This window comes from Brassica napus, chromosome C4 (genome assembly GCF_020379485.1).
Source record: "Brassica napus cultivar Da-Ae chromosome C4, Da-Ae, whole genome shotgun sequence".
Classification (NCBI taxonomy): Eukaryota; Viridiplantae; Streptophyta; class Magnoliopsida; order Brassicales; family Brassicaceae; genus Brassica; species Brassica napus.
Genome location: NC_063447.1, coordinates 6,361,682 through 6,382,507, shown reverse-complemented (window position 1 = coordinate 6,382,507; position 20,826 = coordinate 6,361,682). Strand labels below are relative to the sequence as shown.

Genomic DNA, 20,826 nt, shown 5'->3' with positions numbered 1-20,826 from the left:
TTGACTTGGTTTTTAATTGTGAAATTATCTTACTTAAACTAAGGAGTTATTCTTTTAAAAAATATATATCTTTTAATTTAATTTATATTAAATCATTTATTTTAAATTTTTGTATATTTAATAATACTAACCATTTTTTTATCTAATTATTAATAATTCGGTTATACATAGGTTTTTAAAATATTTTAATTATTTATGTACATTTTAAAAATACAATAAACCCAAAAAAATATTTGATAAATTGGTAAGATCCGTAAATATTCAATCTAAATTAAATTTATGTGTTTATGGTTCACATCCGATATAATCATATTTTGATTTGTCCAAAAAAGACTTTAAAGCCCAATAGTATAACATATTAATTATAAGAAGATTTGTGTATTATATTGTTCTTCTAATAATAAATACATAACCAAAGTAGAAACACTGATGGACGATGGAGAATATACTTCAACATTCGACATACCAGATCTTTGGAATAGACTGTAAGGAGCAGATTGTAGATATGCTTTCCAGACTTCAAGATCACTCATGTTCCACGAGCGCAAAATCAGATTTCTGATTCTTTAGCTAGGACCGCAAAGTCTTTCTGTAGAGAGCTTTGTTTTATTGGTTGTTCTATTTCGGTCTACTTACCCAGATAACCTCAAATTTGAGTAATAGAATATTCGTTTGTTTAAAAAAAAATACATAACCGAAGGTTTAGTATAAATCTTCATAAAAATATATTATAAGAAGATATGTGTATTATATTGATATTTACTATAAATTTAATTTGTTATGTTCATAATAAAATGGTCCTACTATCGATCATCATAAATTATTGTACATCTTCATTATATTTATAATGTTCGTGGTTATTTTGAAAGTGAAACTGAACCGAGTGATCAAAACAACATGTCAATATCAAGGCAACAGCATACATGTTAACTTTAACTATATGGTCGTCATAATTATTGTATAAGAAGAGCGTGTATGTTAAAGGGACCGTATATTAAGTGATAACATGTTGAATAAGTCCAAAATTAAATATCACATGGTAGAGTTCAATTAGGACTCTATTTTAATAGAGTAGATGTATAATTCATATTCTATCGAAGTGATCTGACCGTTAGACTCACCATCTCCTACGCTTATATCTATTGGCTTACACTTTTCAATACAGGTCATATGCTGGTATCAACACAATAGACATATTTAATATTTAAGTGAATATTTCCAAGTATTTATTAAAGCAACTCAATATATATATATATATTATTTTTCTTTTTGGTAAGAATTTGTGTGTTTTAATTACGCTATACAATAAAAATTATTTCTACCAACCAATCACTTATGTAAAAAAAACATGGTGACATAGTGGACAGTAAATCAACTAATAAAAATGTTTGAACTGAAAATTTTGTAATACAAAATTTATTATTAGAATTCAACAATTAATTGTCACTTTCTGGAACATAAACATGGAAACGTGAATTTAACCGTATCGAAGGAAAAAAATTACGATGAATTTTTTGTTCGTCGAAAATTTATACCAGTTAGGTTGAATTTTCAGTCAAATTATTAAGAAGTGGGTCCCATATTTTTCTTCTAAATTCTTCATGAGAAATGTATTTATAAAGAAAAGTTTTCCTCGGCAATTTTGATAAGAAACAAAATGAACAAAAAAACATTTTTTATTTTTTCCAATTCAAATTTTATTTTTTTTATTTTGTTCACTCATCTTGTGGTCACCAATCGAAGCTAAAAAGTAAAAAAAAAATGAAAATCTAAAATTTGAGTTTATGGAAATATGATTAAAAATGAAAGAAGAAATATCTTGCAATTAAAATTCGACACATTAAAAGACGTTTCCGAGTTTGGGTAAAAATCGTCCAAGTAAAGGTTAGAGATGTCACGATTATGGTAGAAATTATAACTTGGTTTAAGGACAATTCAATTTCTCAGTTTGATCTTAAAATAATGTCTTTTGGGACTACAAATTATATATTTAAAACATAGGGGGGTTAATTAGTTGATAACTACAATCTTTGTTTCATAATAAGTGTCATTATAACACTTTTTTCTTGTTAAATAAAAAGTGTCACTTTAGAATTATAATACAAATTATACTTATTTTAAGCAGAAAATTAATTGCATACTATGTTGATTTTATAAATAATTTTATTTATCTCAAATTCCATTGGTCAAATTTGTGTAACTAATAAAAGTTTAAATACATTTCATTCATTTTTTTAATCTATGTGAAAAATATCAAAGTAACACTTATTAAAAGACAGAGGAAATAATTTGCTAATTATGATGATTATCCTGCCTTACAGTTAATTACATCGCGTATGTTTTTGGAGATTAACTAATGGGTGGACCACCAAACTGCTCCCACCAGTTTTTGTTTTTATGGAGAGATTTATACCACCAATCTCATCTGTGGAGAGTGTGTTTGAAAGTGATGTCTTAATGGCATCAAAAGCTCTAAACTTTGTTCGTTCCTAAGAACTCAATTAAGATCCCTAATCTGATGAATATCACTGACTTAAAAAATATATCACTTTGATCAGTTATGAAGCCCACTAGAGGGTGCTTCAAAGTTATGTTTCACTAAGCTAAACTTTGGCATGTATGAGCTGAATTCTCTAATAAACTAAAGAGACTCTAGGGAAGCACATGGTGGTTTAGCGAATTGTAAAATAAGTATAAATAACTTCGTTGCTTGTTCCACTAGTATGTTTCTTATGTGTCGTTTGTGAGATTGAATCTTTTGTAATGTTTTACCCTTCTTTTCGTGTAATGCTTCCTCAGATAGAATATGAAGCCGTTAATAATATTAATTTTTGGTTAATGTTGCTCTTTGAAATATTGTTATTTTTACTTCGACTGTTAGGTCCTAATATTACCTATATGGCTCTATATATGTGTTTGATTGTATACACATTTTATAAGTATTCCACTATGGTTATATACGTATTTTGGTGAATTGTTCTCTAAATTGGATAAATGCTTTTACTATATATCATCATACTAGAAGCGGCCACCATTCGCATCATATGACATCAACAAATATCTTGGGAACTAGAATATTTCGTGGTTAATTCGCATGAAAATCTAATATAATATCTAAGTCTTTAGAATGATGTACACACTAGTACAATTGACTTCTAATATGAATGTAACTTTTTTCCATTCCCTTTTGTTTGAATGCAACTTATTTACTATAATCAAATATTTGAGAAAATAGATTCACAGAATTCAACCGATGCAGATGGTCCACAAACTTACCAATATTTATTCCATAGATCGTGTGAGTGAATATATCTACGTACAACACAAAGAAGCATACAAGAAATATGAAAAAATATAATTAAGGGTATTTGCGCATGCATATATATATATCTTTTTTTTTTTTTTTCAAAAAATATATATATATCTATATATATATTTATAAAGACATGTGATAATTGGTGGGTAGACAAAAGTACAGCAAGGATTAGGTAGTAAACACTATGGATTGTTCCTTGGCCTAAACAGAAGAGTCAAAGAGAGAATCTTAGTTTAAAGTTTAAACAATTATTTTCCTTCTCTCCATACTTTCTTGAAGGCAATATGTCAGTGTATATATTTTTGGTAGTATAACAACTACTCGTATTAATTAGTTGCAAGATTATGGGTCATGGTTTGTTGTTACATTATTATAGTGGACTACTGATATGAGGCGCACCATATATTTCCCGGTTAATAAAACCATCTCCAATCCACCTCTATTTTCATTTCTATATTTTTCTCTAAAATAGAAAATCTCTATTACCGATGTGAATTTGCTCAAATGCATGTTTCTATAATAGATTTCTTCTATTTATATAGGAAAATATAGAAATGGTGCTATTTTCACCTCTATGAGCATCTCCAACCCATAGTTATTTTCACTTCCAAATGCTATAATAGAAAAAAAAAAAAGCTCCAATCCACTTCTATTTCTTTCTCTAAAATAAAGATTACTATTTTTTCTTATAGAGTTAAAAATAGCATTCCTCTATTATAGAGGCATACTTTTTTATTTACAAAACAATTTTTTAACTTTTAAACTTTTATATTATAACCAAAACAATTATTATTTTTAAGAAAATACAGTTTTTATAAACATAGAACCACACTTTTATTTACACAATTGTCTTTAAAAAAATAGTTTAAACAAAGTTATAATTTTATGAAAATCATGTAAAAGTTAGAAAATAAATAGGGTTAATTGTCAACTTTCATAAATAAAAGGTATTTCTTGTAAAATTTAAATGGAATCTTTTGAGAATATTCTTTTTAGAGATAAATATAGAGGAATACATTGGAGAGAAACATATCTTTATTTTAGAGTTGCTCTATTTTAGAGATAAAAATAGAGGAATGCATTGGAGATGGTCTAAAATAGATGCAAAAAGTAACATTCCTCTATATTTTCTCTTAAAATAGAAGAATTCTATTATAAGTCATACATTGAAACAAATTCACTTCTATAATAGAGATCTCTATTTTAGAAAAAAATATATACAGATATACATTGGAGATGTTCTAATAGTCCTTTCAATGTAAAAAAAAAACAATATGCATAGGACCAATATGTGAAAGACATGTATATATAAGAGATATCAAATAACAAAATGAATTTATATTCAGAATTGAAATGATAATAATAAAAATTGGAGTGTGGAGAAAGGTGGAGGAGATGGAGGAATCCATGTGTATCCAAGCACTTGCAGACAAAATGAGCTTCAGAGAAGAGAAAAGCAACATTAGCTTTTTTAAGACCACCAGACTCAGAAAAGGAGATTTCAAACCCACTCTCTCCTCTTTTAGGGTTCTTAATAATTTTCTCTCTCTCCTCTCCCTTTAATTATGTCCTTCTCACTTAATCATACCCACCACCATGATGATATCTCTCATGCTCATGCATGTGTGATCTGGATGGTGATGTGTATGGATGTCTATATTTAGTGAGGTGGTGAGAGGATGAGACGCAAAAGCAACCCCACAAGTAATCCTTGTTTCACTCTCAAAAGACTAAACAAATTAACCAAAAAGAAATATTTTTGCCCTAAGTTTAGCTTTTTGCCTTTACCCCTTCTTTCTTGCCATTTCCTTAGGGTTTCTTGTGGGTCTTTCTTTTTCCCTTTGTTCCTTTTTAATCTTTTTTCATGTGTTATTTTTATCTTTTTGACCCAAACACCGCTCCTTTAATTTGTTTGCCTCTTGTCTACACATATGTATGTGTGTACATCTGCATAACATACATATGTACCTCTCTCATCCCATCCTTAATTGTTTTATATAAACCATTTCTCCTCCTCTCTCAATCACCTTCAGTATCTCTCTGTTTCTCTGGATCACCAATCTCACTCCCCATTTGGTTTGTTGATTCTCATCTTCTTTTTTGTCTTTTCAGCAAATACTCATTTAGGTCTTCAAGAACAGTAACCTCAGAGAGAGAGAGAACAAAGAATCTCTTCAATTCCATTTTAGTACATACAAATCTCGATCTATGCTTTAGATTGCTTCTATTCCTTCATATTTATTACTTATTGTTTATGCATGTCCAGGTGTAGATCTAGATAACTTACCGTAAATAGATCCAGGTTTGGGAAATTAGTTTCAATACATAATAGCATTTATATGCATCAGGCCACATACATAGATGCATATGTGTAGTTGTATAAGATGTGTATGCCTGGCTCCCTGTATGCCATCCTCTAAGCTCATCGACCATTGATGACCTCCGTGAATGGCGTATGAGGAGCCATGCATATTTTCATATACATTTACATACGTTTTCTAGCTATTTTATGGTACCAGTTAAAGTTCCTACACCATTCTAATTATGTTATGGTACCCGTTAAATTGTGTTGAGCTTGTTATCCATCATGTATGGATGATTAGAAGGTACTTCACTAAACCATATACATATGCTTCTTCCTGTGGTCTCCAAAAGATTTTACTGATAGATATTTTGTTGAGCTCTGATTCCGTTCTTGTCTTTCGTTTCGTATTTTTCCAGTACAATTTTATGTCATGTCGTCACAGCACTTCTTACGAGGACTCCTGCGTTCACATCGACGTAGCTCCTTGTTTTTTTCTATAGGAAATGGTTAATTATTTCGATAGCTGATTATTACATTCCCGTACGGTTCAGATTCTTTTGTATCGTTTCAATCATATCGATCTTATAAATTTGTTTGTATATGTATATAACTTGTGAGCTCCCCTTATAATTTGTTCTTTTTTGTTCTTGTAAGTCCTTATATTAAAAATTGTGTTATCAATCGCACAACTGTCTACACATGCGGTAAGTTACATCACACATTTCTGATTTATTGCTGCAATGATTGCATCTGGTGTCTTGATCTCACATTGAAAGTTACCACATAATGTAGTACAGTAGTGTTTTTAATATTTTTTTTAAAAAAGAATGCATGTAGTTCTGTAATAAAGATATACACAAATTAGGTCTGGGAGGTTACATAACTGAAGCTCGAGAATTTAAGATTTGATTACCGATAGAGTAGCAAATTAAATGTATATTTAATTACTTTATTTATTAAAATAGTTTGCTCTTAAGGCTTAACTCTTAAGATCATCTATAATAGTTTACTCTATTTTTTTTTTCAAAATAGAATTATTCTTTTTTTTTGGAGCAACTATAGAATTATTCTATAAACAATTAAATTCTAATCAAATGATATATATTTTATAATAAAAATAGAATAATGAACAAAAAAAATAGAAGATTATTTTATTTATAGAATAAGTCTTTTTTTAACTCTGTTAATGAATAAAAAATAAAATAATATTGAAACATTTTTAATTTTTTACTCTAAACTCTATTTTATATTGAAAAATATAATGGGCTAGAGATGCTCCCTTCTTCCCAAAATATTGTTAATCACAACAATATTTATAATCCAGGATCAACTGAAGCTATTTGAACAAATTCATATACTCTTTTTAATTCTATATTAAATATTCTGAAGTACTTAATTTATAGTAAAGCAAAAAGATAATTCATCACACGTACACTATAAATAAGATTAAGTTCTAGCCGTTTATGACGCCATATTTAATGCAAATATATATATATACTCATGAATCACATACTTTTTTAGTCTTAAATTTTTTCAACGATTAATATATTGCCAAAATTAAACTTTATAAGAATCATTCATCTTTTGGATATCTTATTACAATTAAAATATGATACAAGCATTTATAAGGAGACGTCACTAATAGTCGTTTGTTTTGATCTATAGCCGACATTTAATTCTCTATCTAGCTAACTGTACATGATAACATCTGAAATAATAAGTACCAAAGATCAAATGTTATTAAATTCTAGGAGAAACCCTAGGAAAGGAGAGCCAGAGATGCCTGTAGTTATTCCAAGCATCCTTCCAACCACGCGTGAGCTTGACACAAACAAACCTGACCATGTTTATAGACTAACCTTTTCAATTTCTTTTTTTTTTTGGGTGCAAATATCAAGTTTCTATTATTTTTTGTAAACTAAGTTTTCTATTTCTTTTTGTTTCATTTTAGGTAAATCTATTTATTTTAATATAGCAACTAGATTCTGAAAGGGCGGGTAATTTTTTGTTTTACATTTTTTTAGAAATTTAATTTTCATATATGTGTTTTTTTTTGTAATCATATTTGTGTAAAATATTTTTAAAAAATTATTAGTAAGAAATTTTAATAATTTATTGAATTGTGATGTTGCGTAACTATACACTTATGCCATAGACGATTTAGATATAAATAATATTTTCATATCCGATCTAAACCCGCGGTTGAACCGATAAACCTGGTTGTAAAATATATATTTAGTAGATGTTTTGATTAGTTGGAATATCATTTGAAACTTTAATAAGATATATAAATTACATCATTTGAAACTTTAATAAGATATAGTTTGCAAAATGAAGAAATGCATGTAAAATCTTTTAATTTTTTTTGTTTTTGTTTATGCTAAATAGGTTAAGTTTTGTTGATAATGATAAATTTTGTACTTGTCCATGATTATATATTCTGCTAAATAGGTTAAATAGGATAAATTGTATCGACTATCATATTTGTATAAATATATAAAGTCAACAGTTATATATATAATATATATATAATAGTATACACCTACTTGTTTGCAGCCAAATATCTCCATAAAACCAAGTTTCATGTTAATTTTAGATATTATTTTACATTATTAAAAATTTTATATTGTATATTATTTTTAGTTTTGGATTTTAAATATTTTATGGTATATTTGGATTTTAATTTTTTGCATAATTTAAATGAATACCTGAATTCGAACTAAAATTTATAAATATCCAAATTAAGTTTAAATCTCTCATCTCAAAAACAAATATCCGAATAGTCTGAATCGAATTCGGACGCTTACCCCTACATGTATTCTATAATTTATGTAGAGTAATATAGGCTATAACATCCGCTTTAAACATATTTGATTAATTATTAATAGCATGGTTAATTGGACTGTTCGATTAATTTTGAGTATTATACACCCGTTCGCAGATCCCGGGTTATACGTGCTCCCATGGTGTTTTTGAATTTTTTTGTTTTTCTTTCACTAATGGTATAAACGTAATTTTTCTTATCTTCTTCCCCAGTCGAATTAGGTTTCACATAACAGAGTTTTATAGCCGTCATTGTTTTTCTTATAAAATCCATAGATCGTTATGCGTTTTTGTTGATTTTTATGCTTAAATCTTTATGTTTTCATTTTCCACATGTTTACTTATTCATATTGATTAACACATAAATTTGAAGGAAGGTTTCTTCCTCCTTAGTGATGAACATAAAGTCTAAGTCACACTCTTCTTAATTCGTATGGACTATCATTCGGATTTTCAGAGTAAGCTATATTCGTGAATCTGTTTTGATATAGATTGATGTGGTTGATTATTTTGACTCATCAACCAAGATCTGGGTTTATGTTTTTAGATTTCATTAGAAACCATAATTCTTCATAAACGTGTACTTGGAAATTACAGTGTGCCTCTTTTCTCCATTTTTGCTCTTTTGCTGAGTAACTTTTTACAGTGTTACGATGATGATTGATTAACCAGTAGATGAAGTTTAACTGGGTTTTCATTAGAAACCATGATTCTTGATAAACATGTGATGGAATTTATATTTGTGTAAAAGGTTTGTCAAAAAATCAAATTGGTTACGGTAGAAAATGTGTAAATGGTTTGTATCGTAACCATTTTCTTTAAGGAGAAATAGAACGTGGTTAATGTTTAAATATAATTAGACATAGTTATATAAAATCAGTTTTAAAAAAATAAATTGGACCAAACATTTATCAATTGGGCATGTTCCTAATTTAATAGTATTGATGTGTATATATACACATATGTTCGTTCATAAAATGTAAATAATAATTCAAGAAAAAAAAATCACTTATAATTTAATATGTACCAACTATAGTACTCTTTCTAGTCTCAATTATTTATTTATTTGATTTCGCCAGTTATAGTTACTCAAATATTCGTTAGATAGACGTGTAGCATATCACTTCACAGAATATCTATTCATTCATTTTAATGCCCTTCCTAAAAAAAAACATTTTAATGCCCTTCCTCAAAAAAAAACATCTATTCATTTTATAAAATTTTACACGTAGGAACTAGGGAGTCTGATATTGGGACTACAAATCATGGGTGACAAGGTAATGATGAAAGAAAAATAGAATGAATTATGTTTTTTTTTTGTGTTTTTTGCTTTGGGAATCAGCTTTTTCTTTTTTCTTTTTCTATAATCAACAAATATTCTAGTAATCACTAAGGAAAATATGTTTATAATAATGATAAGGGATGGACCACGCTAGTCCCTATACCTCTTGTGATTGGGCATTAGGGAATGATGAATGTATTTTCAAATACTATATCAGTCAAAGTAGGTCAACAAAGAGTTTCAATAACCGAGAGCCACGCCTCGGCATTTCTAACAAAAGTTAATCACATTTCCACTTTTCAGTCAGCTTTAATTCGAATACTAATTATATAATTATATAGTTGTTGAGCTATAAGTTGTATTTTACATACAAGACTGATGTTACCTCTTGATCAGTGTCCATTTTTCTACCGTATATTTAAATCATATAAGTAGTATGTACTATAAAGTGATGTCAATCGGTCTAGTGTGGTTCGGTCCTCCTAGTCGGATAAATTTTCAGTCCATATTTAAAGAAAAATTGGATTGAAACTTTGGATGTAATCCGGTTTAAAAGTTAGGGAATTTTTCTTTCATTGTTATCTATAATAGTTATACATAAAAAAAATTTAAGCTCATTATCTAATGACATTACTTAAAATTCAACATATTATAACGTTTTAAGGGCATCTCCATCCCAACTTCATTTTTTCCTCTAAAATGGAGTAAAAGTGGATATGGAGTAAGGAATGCTCCAACCCAACTCCATATCTCACTCCATAATGAAATTTACTCCATAAATGGAGTAGTTTATTTTTTGTTTGTTCATCACTTCATAATGGAGTGTGAAATGGAGTAGGGTTGGAGCAATTTTACTCCATTTTGAAGGAAAAAATGGAGTTTTACATTGGAGATGCTCTAAGCTTTTAGAGCATTTATGTTATTTCACTTAGTCGTAGTTGTAGTTATGCCAGTTCACCTCTAGAGGTACTTGTGTCCAATTCATGCTGAGTGAGTAATCAGTCCAATGGACGTTTTCTAGGGTTTTCAATGGATATTATAAATATTTCTAGAATTTTACTTTACTTTTCAAAAGAAAAATGTAGATATGATGCATTTTATGGCACTTTGATTTCACAGTGAAACTGCAATCATGTGCATTGCGAGATGCGATTGATTCTTTCAGAGAGTTTAATCAAACGATCCAAATTTCAAAAACAAAATTAGAGTTATATTCTCTTGTTTTTCAACCGGTTAATGTTGAGTTATTATATTCTATGGTTAAAGACAAATTTGGTTCGACAAGATTGAGTTTTCATTGTGAATGTAAATAGAAAGCTAATTAAGGATGTCTAAACTACATATTGCATTATTACATATATAATTAAGGACAGGAAACTGCGATTAGATGAACTAACAGTTATAATGTGGTTCGTTCGTTGAACTCCGATTGGTAATCATTCATCCTTGGGAGTAACGTAATTTGTTTTTGTTTGGTTTTATCAGTTATAGAAATAAGTATTTGAGTTTTGATTCCACATGAGCATACGAATGTTAATGGACTAAAGATATCCTCCCAATATCCAACCTTATAGTAACTCTCACACAAGATCCAAACTGATCCACAGCTCGACTATGTTTATTTGTTGATTATAATGAAAGAGGAGACTTTGAACATAGCATGAAACTGATTATACTACTAAAGGATACAATTGACAGATCTGTCGTTTTATTACTTTGATTAACCAATTATTGTACAGTGTTGTGACGTAGGAAACAAAACAATATACTATATATGGTTGCAGCATTGGCTCTTTTGACCGCGACTTGTATCCAATCGGACAAAGCTTTGTAGGTCAACCAGCTTTAGAACAAATTGCAATCGGTAGCTTGTTACTCTATAATTTAGAACAAATCCTATAGCCGACCACAACAACCAGCAGACTGGGCCTTGAGCACAAACTAAGTGAAGCCCATGCTTGCGGCCTTTCATCTTGTAAGATGAATTTCAGCTCCGAATTTCTAAAATATTTTGTTAGCTTAGCGGTAATTTAAATAGCTTTGAATCTAAGAAATGACAAGTTCCAATTTTGAAATAATAGTCTTCTTTTAGCTTGCAGCGGAGAGTTATTCTTGGATTCACCAACCAATAGGAGTTTGTTATTTTATATTTAGTATCTTTGAAAATAGAAAACAAATATGTTTTTAAAATTAAAAGATAAAAACAAATAAAAAATAGTAATAGTTGCAGAAATTTTTTTTTTACAAAATCTATATTATTATTTGCGAATTAATTTATTGAAACGGAACTCTCACGTTAAAAGTTAGAGTGGCTACATACATTACTACCCTTAATGAATAGTTCTATATAATTTATTTATTATATAATAAAAAGGAATTTGATATTAACAACATAATATATACCTCAGCTAACCACGTTTAATAAACATTAGACTCATCCGTTCAAGAATGTTGCCAGGCTATACTAGATATAACCAATTATTATCTCTTTGATCACACGAGTTTGAAACTTCTTATCCATCATCTAAATCTATTTTTCTTCCTATGTTGTCTGGAAGCTAATTAAGGTTCCTATTATCTTAAACCTTATTCATCTTTTTCACGTTCAAGGGGTGGCCAATCATCTGTTTTTGTTTTAGTGTAGTATATATCATATTAGTCAGACTTCCTATAGCTTATGATATCTTATGCGAATTTGTTTTTGTGTGATTCTTTCTGGCTTATTGTCTAGATAATGTAAGTATTTTCTTTTGTGCTTTTCCACCATGATCTCCTTAGTTTAATTTTGAATAGTTTGATCATAGCATCACTATTTTGTTTTATGAACTTTTGAATTTAGGGTTTCAGTTATTTAGGTCCAGAAACCAAAAAGAAGCAGATCCGGAATCAAGGAGCCTAGAAGATGTGTCCCCGATCACCATGTGTACTCTTTTGATGGTTGTCTTCCATTAAATTGAGATTTTGTTCGTTCGGGTGACTACTTTGATTTATATATCTTTGGAGAATTTGTTTTTGTGTGATTCTTTCTGGTTTATTGTCTAGATATATGTAAGTGTTTTCTTTTGTGCTTTTCCACCATGATTTCCTTAGTTTAATTTTGAATAGTTTGATCATAGCATTACTATTTTGTTTTATGAACTTTTGGATTTAGGGTTTCGGTAATTTAGGTCCTGGAACCAAAAAGAAGAAGATCCGGAATCAAGGAGCCTAGAAGATGTGTCCCCGATCGCCATGTGTACTCTTTTGATGGTTGTCTTCCGTTAAATTGAGATTTTGTTCGTTCGAGTGACTACTTTGATTTATATATCTTTGGATACTTAGTTTGCTATTTCTTAATTTGAGTTTTTCTTTGTTGTTAGTATTTTTTGGGTGTACTCTTTTGTTGTGTTTTGCCTTTAACACTTTTTTGTTGTGCTTTTCTTAAGCTAGAACTAGGTTTTGTAAGTTCAAAATATCTCTTCTATCATACAAGTTCAATGTTTTATATACGTTTGTTATTTCCAACCTTTTTTCGTCCTTGTTTATTATTTGCAGGTGTCAAAGAATCGAAATCAAATGAATAGCAGAATAGGGAAGCTCACAAATTGGAATTATTATTTCTGTTCTATAAGCCATAGGTCGAACAAGTATTTTCCGTTTGGTTTAGTACCTTTTAGATTCCTAAATTTTATGTTGTTGTTTGTAATATTATTTTTTTATATGACCTATCGGCTGATCAGGTCAGTCCAAAAAAGAATACACTTAGTGATATAGAATAGAATAGTCTCAAAACGTACCACATTACACAACCCGAGTTTGAAATACTTTTCAGCTAATGCCAAAGAGTGGACCGATTATTTGTTACAATCCACCGTATAAACTATTTGGACCAAAGCACAATCTTAGACGGGCTTAGACGGGCCAAATAGTGAAAATTTAGTATTTGATGTGAACCATAACTTTGATTTTATTACAGCCGTCTTCGTATATGTCACTGCAACCTGATCTGGGAGCATTGGCGGACCCATCTCCAGAGCTTTCTTTGAGTAAAATAGCTTATGGCTTGGATTATGGAAACAGACAGAGGAGAAATTCAGGTTGTGCAGTTCTTGAACGTGAATGATTGTGGAAACAGACACAGGAGAAATTCAGGTTTTCACGTTAAATTCATATTTTTCAGTTGTATGTACTCATATAAATATATGCTTGTGCATAATTTCAATCCGGTTTGTAGATGGTTGGTCTCTAGGGGTATAGGGATTTAGTGTAGTTCTTTTTTGGTCTAAGATTTAGTGTTGTTCTTACTTTCTTACTATTTACATATATGGTTGTTTCTTTTTGAGTTAGGTCTGCAAAACTGTATTATACTGTCATTCACTTTTCGGTGACAAAATTAAGGCATGTATTAATTAAAAAATCACACAGATTGTAACTTTGGTAGTTATTCAACTTTCTGACATTAGGATTTTTAACGTTAAAACCCCTCTATTAAATTTATTTTGGGTAAAACCTTCAAACTAAACTAAGTATTTAACGAAAAAACCCTAAACTAACTTTATTTAATGAATAAACTCTAAACTCTTGGGTAAATCCTAAACTCTTCGATAAATCCTAAACCTTTGGATAAATCTTAAACCCCAAATCAAAAACACTAAATACTAATTCTTAAAAAATCCTAAAGCCTTATTCCTAACCCCTAAATCCTTGGATAAAAATAAATAAAAAAATAGCATGTAGTTGCGAAAAAAGAATTTTTAAAAATATTTTTAAAGCCGTCGGTAAAACAGTAAACCTTAAATACTACGCACTAAATTCTAAACCTTTAGATAAACCATAAACTTTAGGGTTTAGGATTTATCCAATGGTTTAAGTGTTATGATTAAGAGTTTAGTGTTTTTAAGATTTAGTGTTTAGTGTTTTTGATTTATGGTTTAAGATTTATCCAAAGGTTTATGGCTTACCTAAGGGTTTAAGATTTAGTGTTTTGTTGACAGCGTTAAAAATATTAAAAAATTCTTTTTTGCAACATTTTTTTGCAACTATTACTATTTTTTATTTATTTTTTTTATTTTTAAAACATAATATAATTTGATAATATTTTGTTTCTTTTTAAAAAAAATATTGAATATGAAATAACAAATTTCTATTCAGGAGATGAATTCAAAAATAACTCAACTTAGGATCCGCTCTGCGACGAGTCACCATATTTTAATAGGAGATTTTTTACTACTCTCTCCACTACGTATATGATTTTTCACTAATAAAGACACTAAGACTTTTTCTCGGACATCATGTCTTTCTTCCTTCCACCGTCAACTAATGTTGGGTGGTAATTTAGGAAAACGATATATAAAATATGGTACTTTGATTAAGTGGGTGGTGTTATGATCGGTTTTTTTTATCATCCGAAGATTATATTAAATGAAGATTATATTAAACGGGTTAGATGCAAAGTTTACACATATAAACCGGCAAGGAACATACTCATTCAAGAACCATAAGCCGGCTAGGTTTACATTACCTTCTAGAGACTTGAAAGGAAACAACATAAATTATCTGAACTTAAAATAATGTATGGAAGAAACAGGTGATGTTTACACCTCAAGAGATATTATGCTATTTTTTAAAACTAACCCATCAAGAGATATTATGTGGAAGTTCATAATTTATACTGTTTATAATGAAAATTCTTTGATATTTTGTTTTGGTTTTGTTTTAAATTAAGAAGTTCTAGATACGTAGATCTGTACACTTTCTTAAGACATAGGCTTGTAAGCCCAGTTATTTCCTTTTAGATAGAATATTCTTCGAACGAGAGTTGAACCATGACTCGATGAACATTTACTAGATAATCTAAGAGTTTTATCCACTCGGTTAATTCTTTGTTGATAATACTTTTGATGTTTTATTTCCCTATAAATAGTTTTGGCCATCCTAAACTAATATTTCGAGACGACTTTTTAACAGTTTGTTGCTTTGTCTATTTTGATTCTTCATCCACTACATAATTGCATAATCCACTACAGGAGCGTGAAACAATTGACGAGTGTATCTTTTTAAATCTAGTACTACCCACTAACTTCAAGTTTGAGACTTTAATTTTCTAATACTGTATATGTATTCCTAAATGTTGCACGTTTTCGAAACAATTTGCTTGTTCTTTAAACGCGTTTAACATTCCAACTTTCCACGTATCATTGTGACGCACCCATTCTATATTCACATTACGGAAGATGTAGACCGACATGAAAGTCCAAGTCGAACCAACACATGTGAGCCAACTTTTCTCACTTGCAATAGTTTAGTTCTTTATCTTTTAATGATTTATTCAAAGCAGTCCCGTGTGGCCTCATAAAATCACAAGTCCAACTCATTAGTTGACTCATGATGACCCTTACCTATCTCCAAACACTAACCTTTCACTACTTTCCAAGACTCCAAAGACACAAAACGATAAAAACATCAAATAAAGTATAGTAGCTCTTCAGTCAAAAAAAAAAAAAGCATAGTAGCTCTAAAAGAAGGGTGTGAACGTGTGCTGGACCAAGGACACGGAACATAATCTTGTTTACAAAATACTTCACGATATTTTCTTGTTTGGTATTCTTACATCATCTACTAATAAGCAACTTTACCCTCCTTTGCCAACCACTTTGCCACGAACATTATCATTCTCGTCCACCGTAGATTTTTCCGGAGTAGGCGGGGCCATCTCCATCTCAGTCGCCAACGCTTTTTCTCTAAACCTTTTGTAGATATCGCTCTTGTAAAACTTCTTGGTCCTGACCACCAAAATCATCGAGACCAACACACCAAACAAAGTTACCACGGTAATTATAATAAATGACAACTTAAAACAAGCCGTGCCCATGCAGCTAAGATCTTGCCCCTCCTTTCTCAGTATCCCTAATGCTTTATGTTGCTTCTCCGCCTCCTTGTCGTACAAATACCCCGCGACCCGAACATTTAGCAAGTAAGCCCCGATAGGGCTTGCGACCGACCCAAAGTTAATCAACGTAGAGTAGTATTTAAGCCCAAACACCTCGGAGATTATCGCAAATAGAAGCGGCCACTGCGCACCAAAACAAAACCCTATGATGACCGATGCAACGTAGAGTCCACCAGGGACGTTAAAAGCGATTAGTAGGTGGCCGGTGCATGAGAAGAGGAGGATCATTGTGAGCATTATAGGTCTTGGGAACTTGTATTTGATCAAGAAAATCTCTGAGAGTACACCTGAAGTCACACGACCAAAGTAGTTCCATATGCTTACTAGTGACACAAACGTGCTTACGCTTCTCTTTGGATAACCCAATGAACCACCTATTTGACCCAAGTTGTCTATAGCCGTCAGCGTCCCTCCCGCACCACATATGGTCGCTAAAAATAATATCAACATGTCGACGCTAAACAACGCTTGCAAGATCGTATAGTCATCTCCTCTCTCCGGTGGACTAAATATAGTCGTCCAACACGACGCCGTTTTAACACTCTCCACTTTTGTTGACCTTTCATTATCATCTTTGACCTCTAATGAATCTAAGCTTGCTTTCTCCGTGACGATATTGATTGGTGCTGGATTATTAAAGGCGACTTGTTTATCTTTCCAGAGCTTCCTTTCTTCCAAGACGACTACGATGATCGGTAGAAGTAGCAAGACGATCACCACGGCGGCACTGCCTCCAAACTCACTTCTTGTAAAGCCGGAGAGTTTGTCAGTGATGATGACCACCATGAGAAACGTCGCTAGCCCGAACGATATGTAGAGGAAGTTATAAAACACCTTTAGCTCATTTGTCTGTCTCACCACTTTCATGTTCCTTACCGTCCACAAGAAAGCAAACGAGATTGCTGCAGGTAACCAACCTTCATACACAATAATACACAATTAGTTACAAAAAGATTTTTCTAAAACAATTTTTGTAAAAAGTCAATAATAATGTTTTCCATCTAAGATTTCATTCACTAGTAAGAAAGTCAATAATAATGTTTTTATCACTGTTCTAAAAATCGGTTTAAGTCCTAACAACCCACTTAGGCAAATCAGTTACAAAAAGATTTTTCTAAAAGATTTTTTTTTTTAAAAATCGAGATCATACTATATCGAATGGGATAATCAAGATTCATATAATAATAGCATTGACCTCTGTTTTTCTCTGTTTCTTGTTATTAACCATATAGTTTTTTATTTAATTTTTTTACTTACCAATCATCAGGATTAGAGATTTGGTGTCGTCACCATAAAAGGCATGGTAGAGCTGTGTAATAATAGCGCCACTAAGACCAACATATCCCTTGAGAATCCCCAAGACAAAACCACGTGACTCCGGGAAGTTCTTGACACACGTGACGATCGATCCGGTATTAGCGAAAGACTGAGAGTTAGCTCCAACGCATATGTAGAGACACATGTGCCAAACTTTAGGCTTCGAGATCCGTTTTGTAACAGCAAGCCAGATCATGAAATAGCCGAAGAAGTTAAGTATAGCTCCGATTATGAGAGTGAACCAAGGAGGAGACACCTCGTTGAGTAGACCTGCGATGATACCTACGTTGGCTCCAAGATCTTTGAAGAAACTGAGGAGGTTAAGAGTGGTTTGGTCGTAGCCTAAGGCTGTCTTGATATCACCTGAGTAGAGACCGAACATGTAAGTGGCTCCAGCCGCCGACATGATTAAGAGACTCGCGAAGAACATAAACCATCTTCCTGTTAGGATTTGGATGGCTAAGCTCTTCATTTTATGTTGATTTCACTAGGAGAGAAGTATGTGTGAGAGAGGGATGTTTTTAAGGTGGTGTTCTGGTTGGAATATATTGGCCACGAAGTGTGTGTGAAAAGGAGCGAGCGAGAGAGAAAGAGAGAGAGAGATCGAAGACCTTTGTTGTTGACTTTGACTTGGATAGTGATTTAGAGTAAGCGAAGGGAAGGTTGGAGTTAGAAGCTATATATATGCTTTATCCTTTTACAAATATGTAGATTTTATATTACAGAAAATGGTAACAAATCCCATGCATTGAGTGGATGATTTTCCTGGTAATGAATACCATTAATGAGGAGCGTTACAAAAAATGAATAAAATAAACTATATATATTATTTCAAAATATCTAAAATGACTTTATAACAATTTTGAGATATCCTCGTATAAATATACGTATAAATATACATATTTATGCATACTTACACATGAAAAAGGTTTTCATAGAAAATCTTTATTAAAAAGTTCTTGATATATAAAAAATTCCTATATAATAATTGAAAAACATTACAATTTTTTTTAGCCACGTGTCGTCATTAAGATGATTGTTAGAATCATTAGAGAAATAAGTTGGTTCATCTAATTATATAATAAGTTTTTATTAATTTAACCATAAATCTTATATATTAAAACAAAAGTTACAACTTTGATTTATGTGTGATTTTTTTAAAAATGGACCTACTTATTTCTAGAAAGTCATGTTACATTTAATCTCTAATTTTATCATTTAAATTTTGGGTTTACCAGAAATTATTATTGCGTTATCAATAATTGGATTTAAACAATATATGATCTATTGGATTTATAGATAATATAAATGAAATAGATATAATTTAATGTTATAATACTATACCTGCATATGTTAATTATTTAAATATTTGTCGATGTTAACTTTTAAAATTATAAAGATTTTTTTTAAAATAACAAAAATCATATTATCTAACAATGATTAATCTTTACTACCTTAAACCAATGAAAACAAATTTTAAACTACATATTTTATTTTAAACATTAAACAAAAACTAAATGTTTAATTATTCACTCGATAATATAAATCTATGAAGGGAAAAGTTTAATTTTTTAAGAACTTTCTAAATTTGTGAAATGTTACAGTAACTTTGAATATGACAATAAAACAATATTTTACTAATCTTTATATATATAGTTACGATTTTAATAATGAATTAATAATCCAAAAATATATATATAGAAGAAGATACAAATACATGTGAAAGTTTGAAACAATCTATTCAATGAAAAAAATATACCGTAAACTTATTATGTTTTCAAAATTAATAGACACATATATTATAATATATACCAATTTAGAATTGAAAACAAAATGTTTATATAAAAATAAATGAAAACAAAAACTCGCACGGTTGCGCGGATCGAGATCTAGTTCATTATTAAAGTTCTTTACTATTTCTTTAAATAAAAGTTACAGAATTACCTAATATGACTAAAATATATATGGCAATTAATGATTTTGAATACTAATAAAGATTTAATAAAAAATAGTGTATCTTATATTATATTTATTTAATTTTAAAATATTAAAATAATTAAAAAACCACAATAAACATATAATAAAAATTTAGATTTTTCTGTATATGTTATATTTTTAATTTTTAAAAATGACTATAAATTACTAAAACTGTTAAAAGTCTCACATTCAAATTTTGTGATCCATGGTTTAAAATTTTTGTTATGATAAAATACAAATGCTTACAAAATCATATAAGTAAAAATTCTAATTTAATTAATTATTAGGATTAAAGAATACTGTATACATATGTTTTAAATTAAACTATAAACCATATAAAATACATAAATATTTTAGTAATTTACTTTGAACGAACATTGAAAACTTAATTTTAAAAAAAAATATAAATTACTAAAACTATTTTTATCAATAATTTAAATTTTTTGCTATAAAAGATACAAATGATCAAAAAACATACGAGTAGAAAACATCATTGAATAAAAATTAATATTAAAAATATACTATATATGTTAAATCATTTAAATTTAATTACATATCCTATCAAACAGAAAAAAATATTGTTTGAATTAATAAAATTGATTTATATGTTCGCACCAATTTAACTATATATGTAATAGTTACTGACTTTTATGAATATTTATTATTTCATAACATGTAAAAACATATAATACGTAAAATAATTTATATATATAATGTTCATTCCGCGAAAGGCGCGGATCTTAACCTAGCCTCATATAAAGTAAGAAACTATCTCAAATGTTCAAAACTTCACTAAAAATATCTCAAACAGAATAATTTAATTTCGAACATTTGAGATATCATATAAATACTTTTTACTAAGACATCCTCTTTTTTTT

At 29.7% G+C, this 20,826-nt stretch overlaps 1 protein-coding gene across 1 annotated transcript; it reads right to left on the bottom strand.

The window, feature by feature from the left end:
• Positions 1–16,002: 16,002 nt before the first annotated feature.
• LOC111205881 (protein NUCLEAR FUSION DEFECTIVE 4-like) lies at positions 16,003–18,609 on the bottom strand. The gene is made up of 2 exons (XM_022702239.2): positions 17,912–18,609; positions 16,003–17,571 (listed from the first exon to the last, which is right to left on the bottom strand). The coding sequence occupies exons 1-2, from the start codon at positions 18,441–18,443 to the stop codon at positions 16,337–16,339; spliced, it is 1,767 nt and encodes a 588-aa protein (XP_022557960.2). The 5' UTR covers positions 18,444–18,609; the 3' UTR covers positions 16,003–16,336.
• Between the last annotated feature and the right edge of the window lie 2,217 nt (positions 18,610–20,826).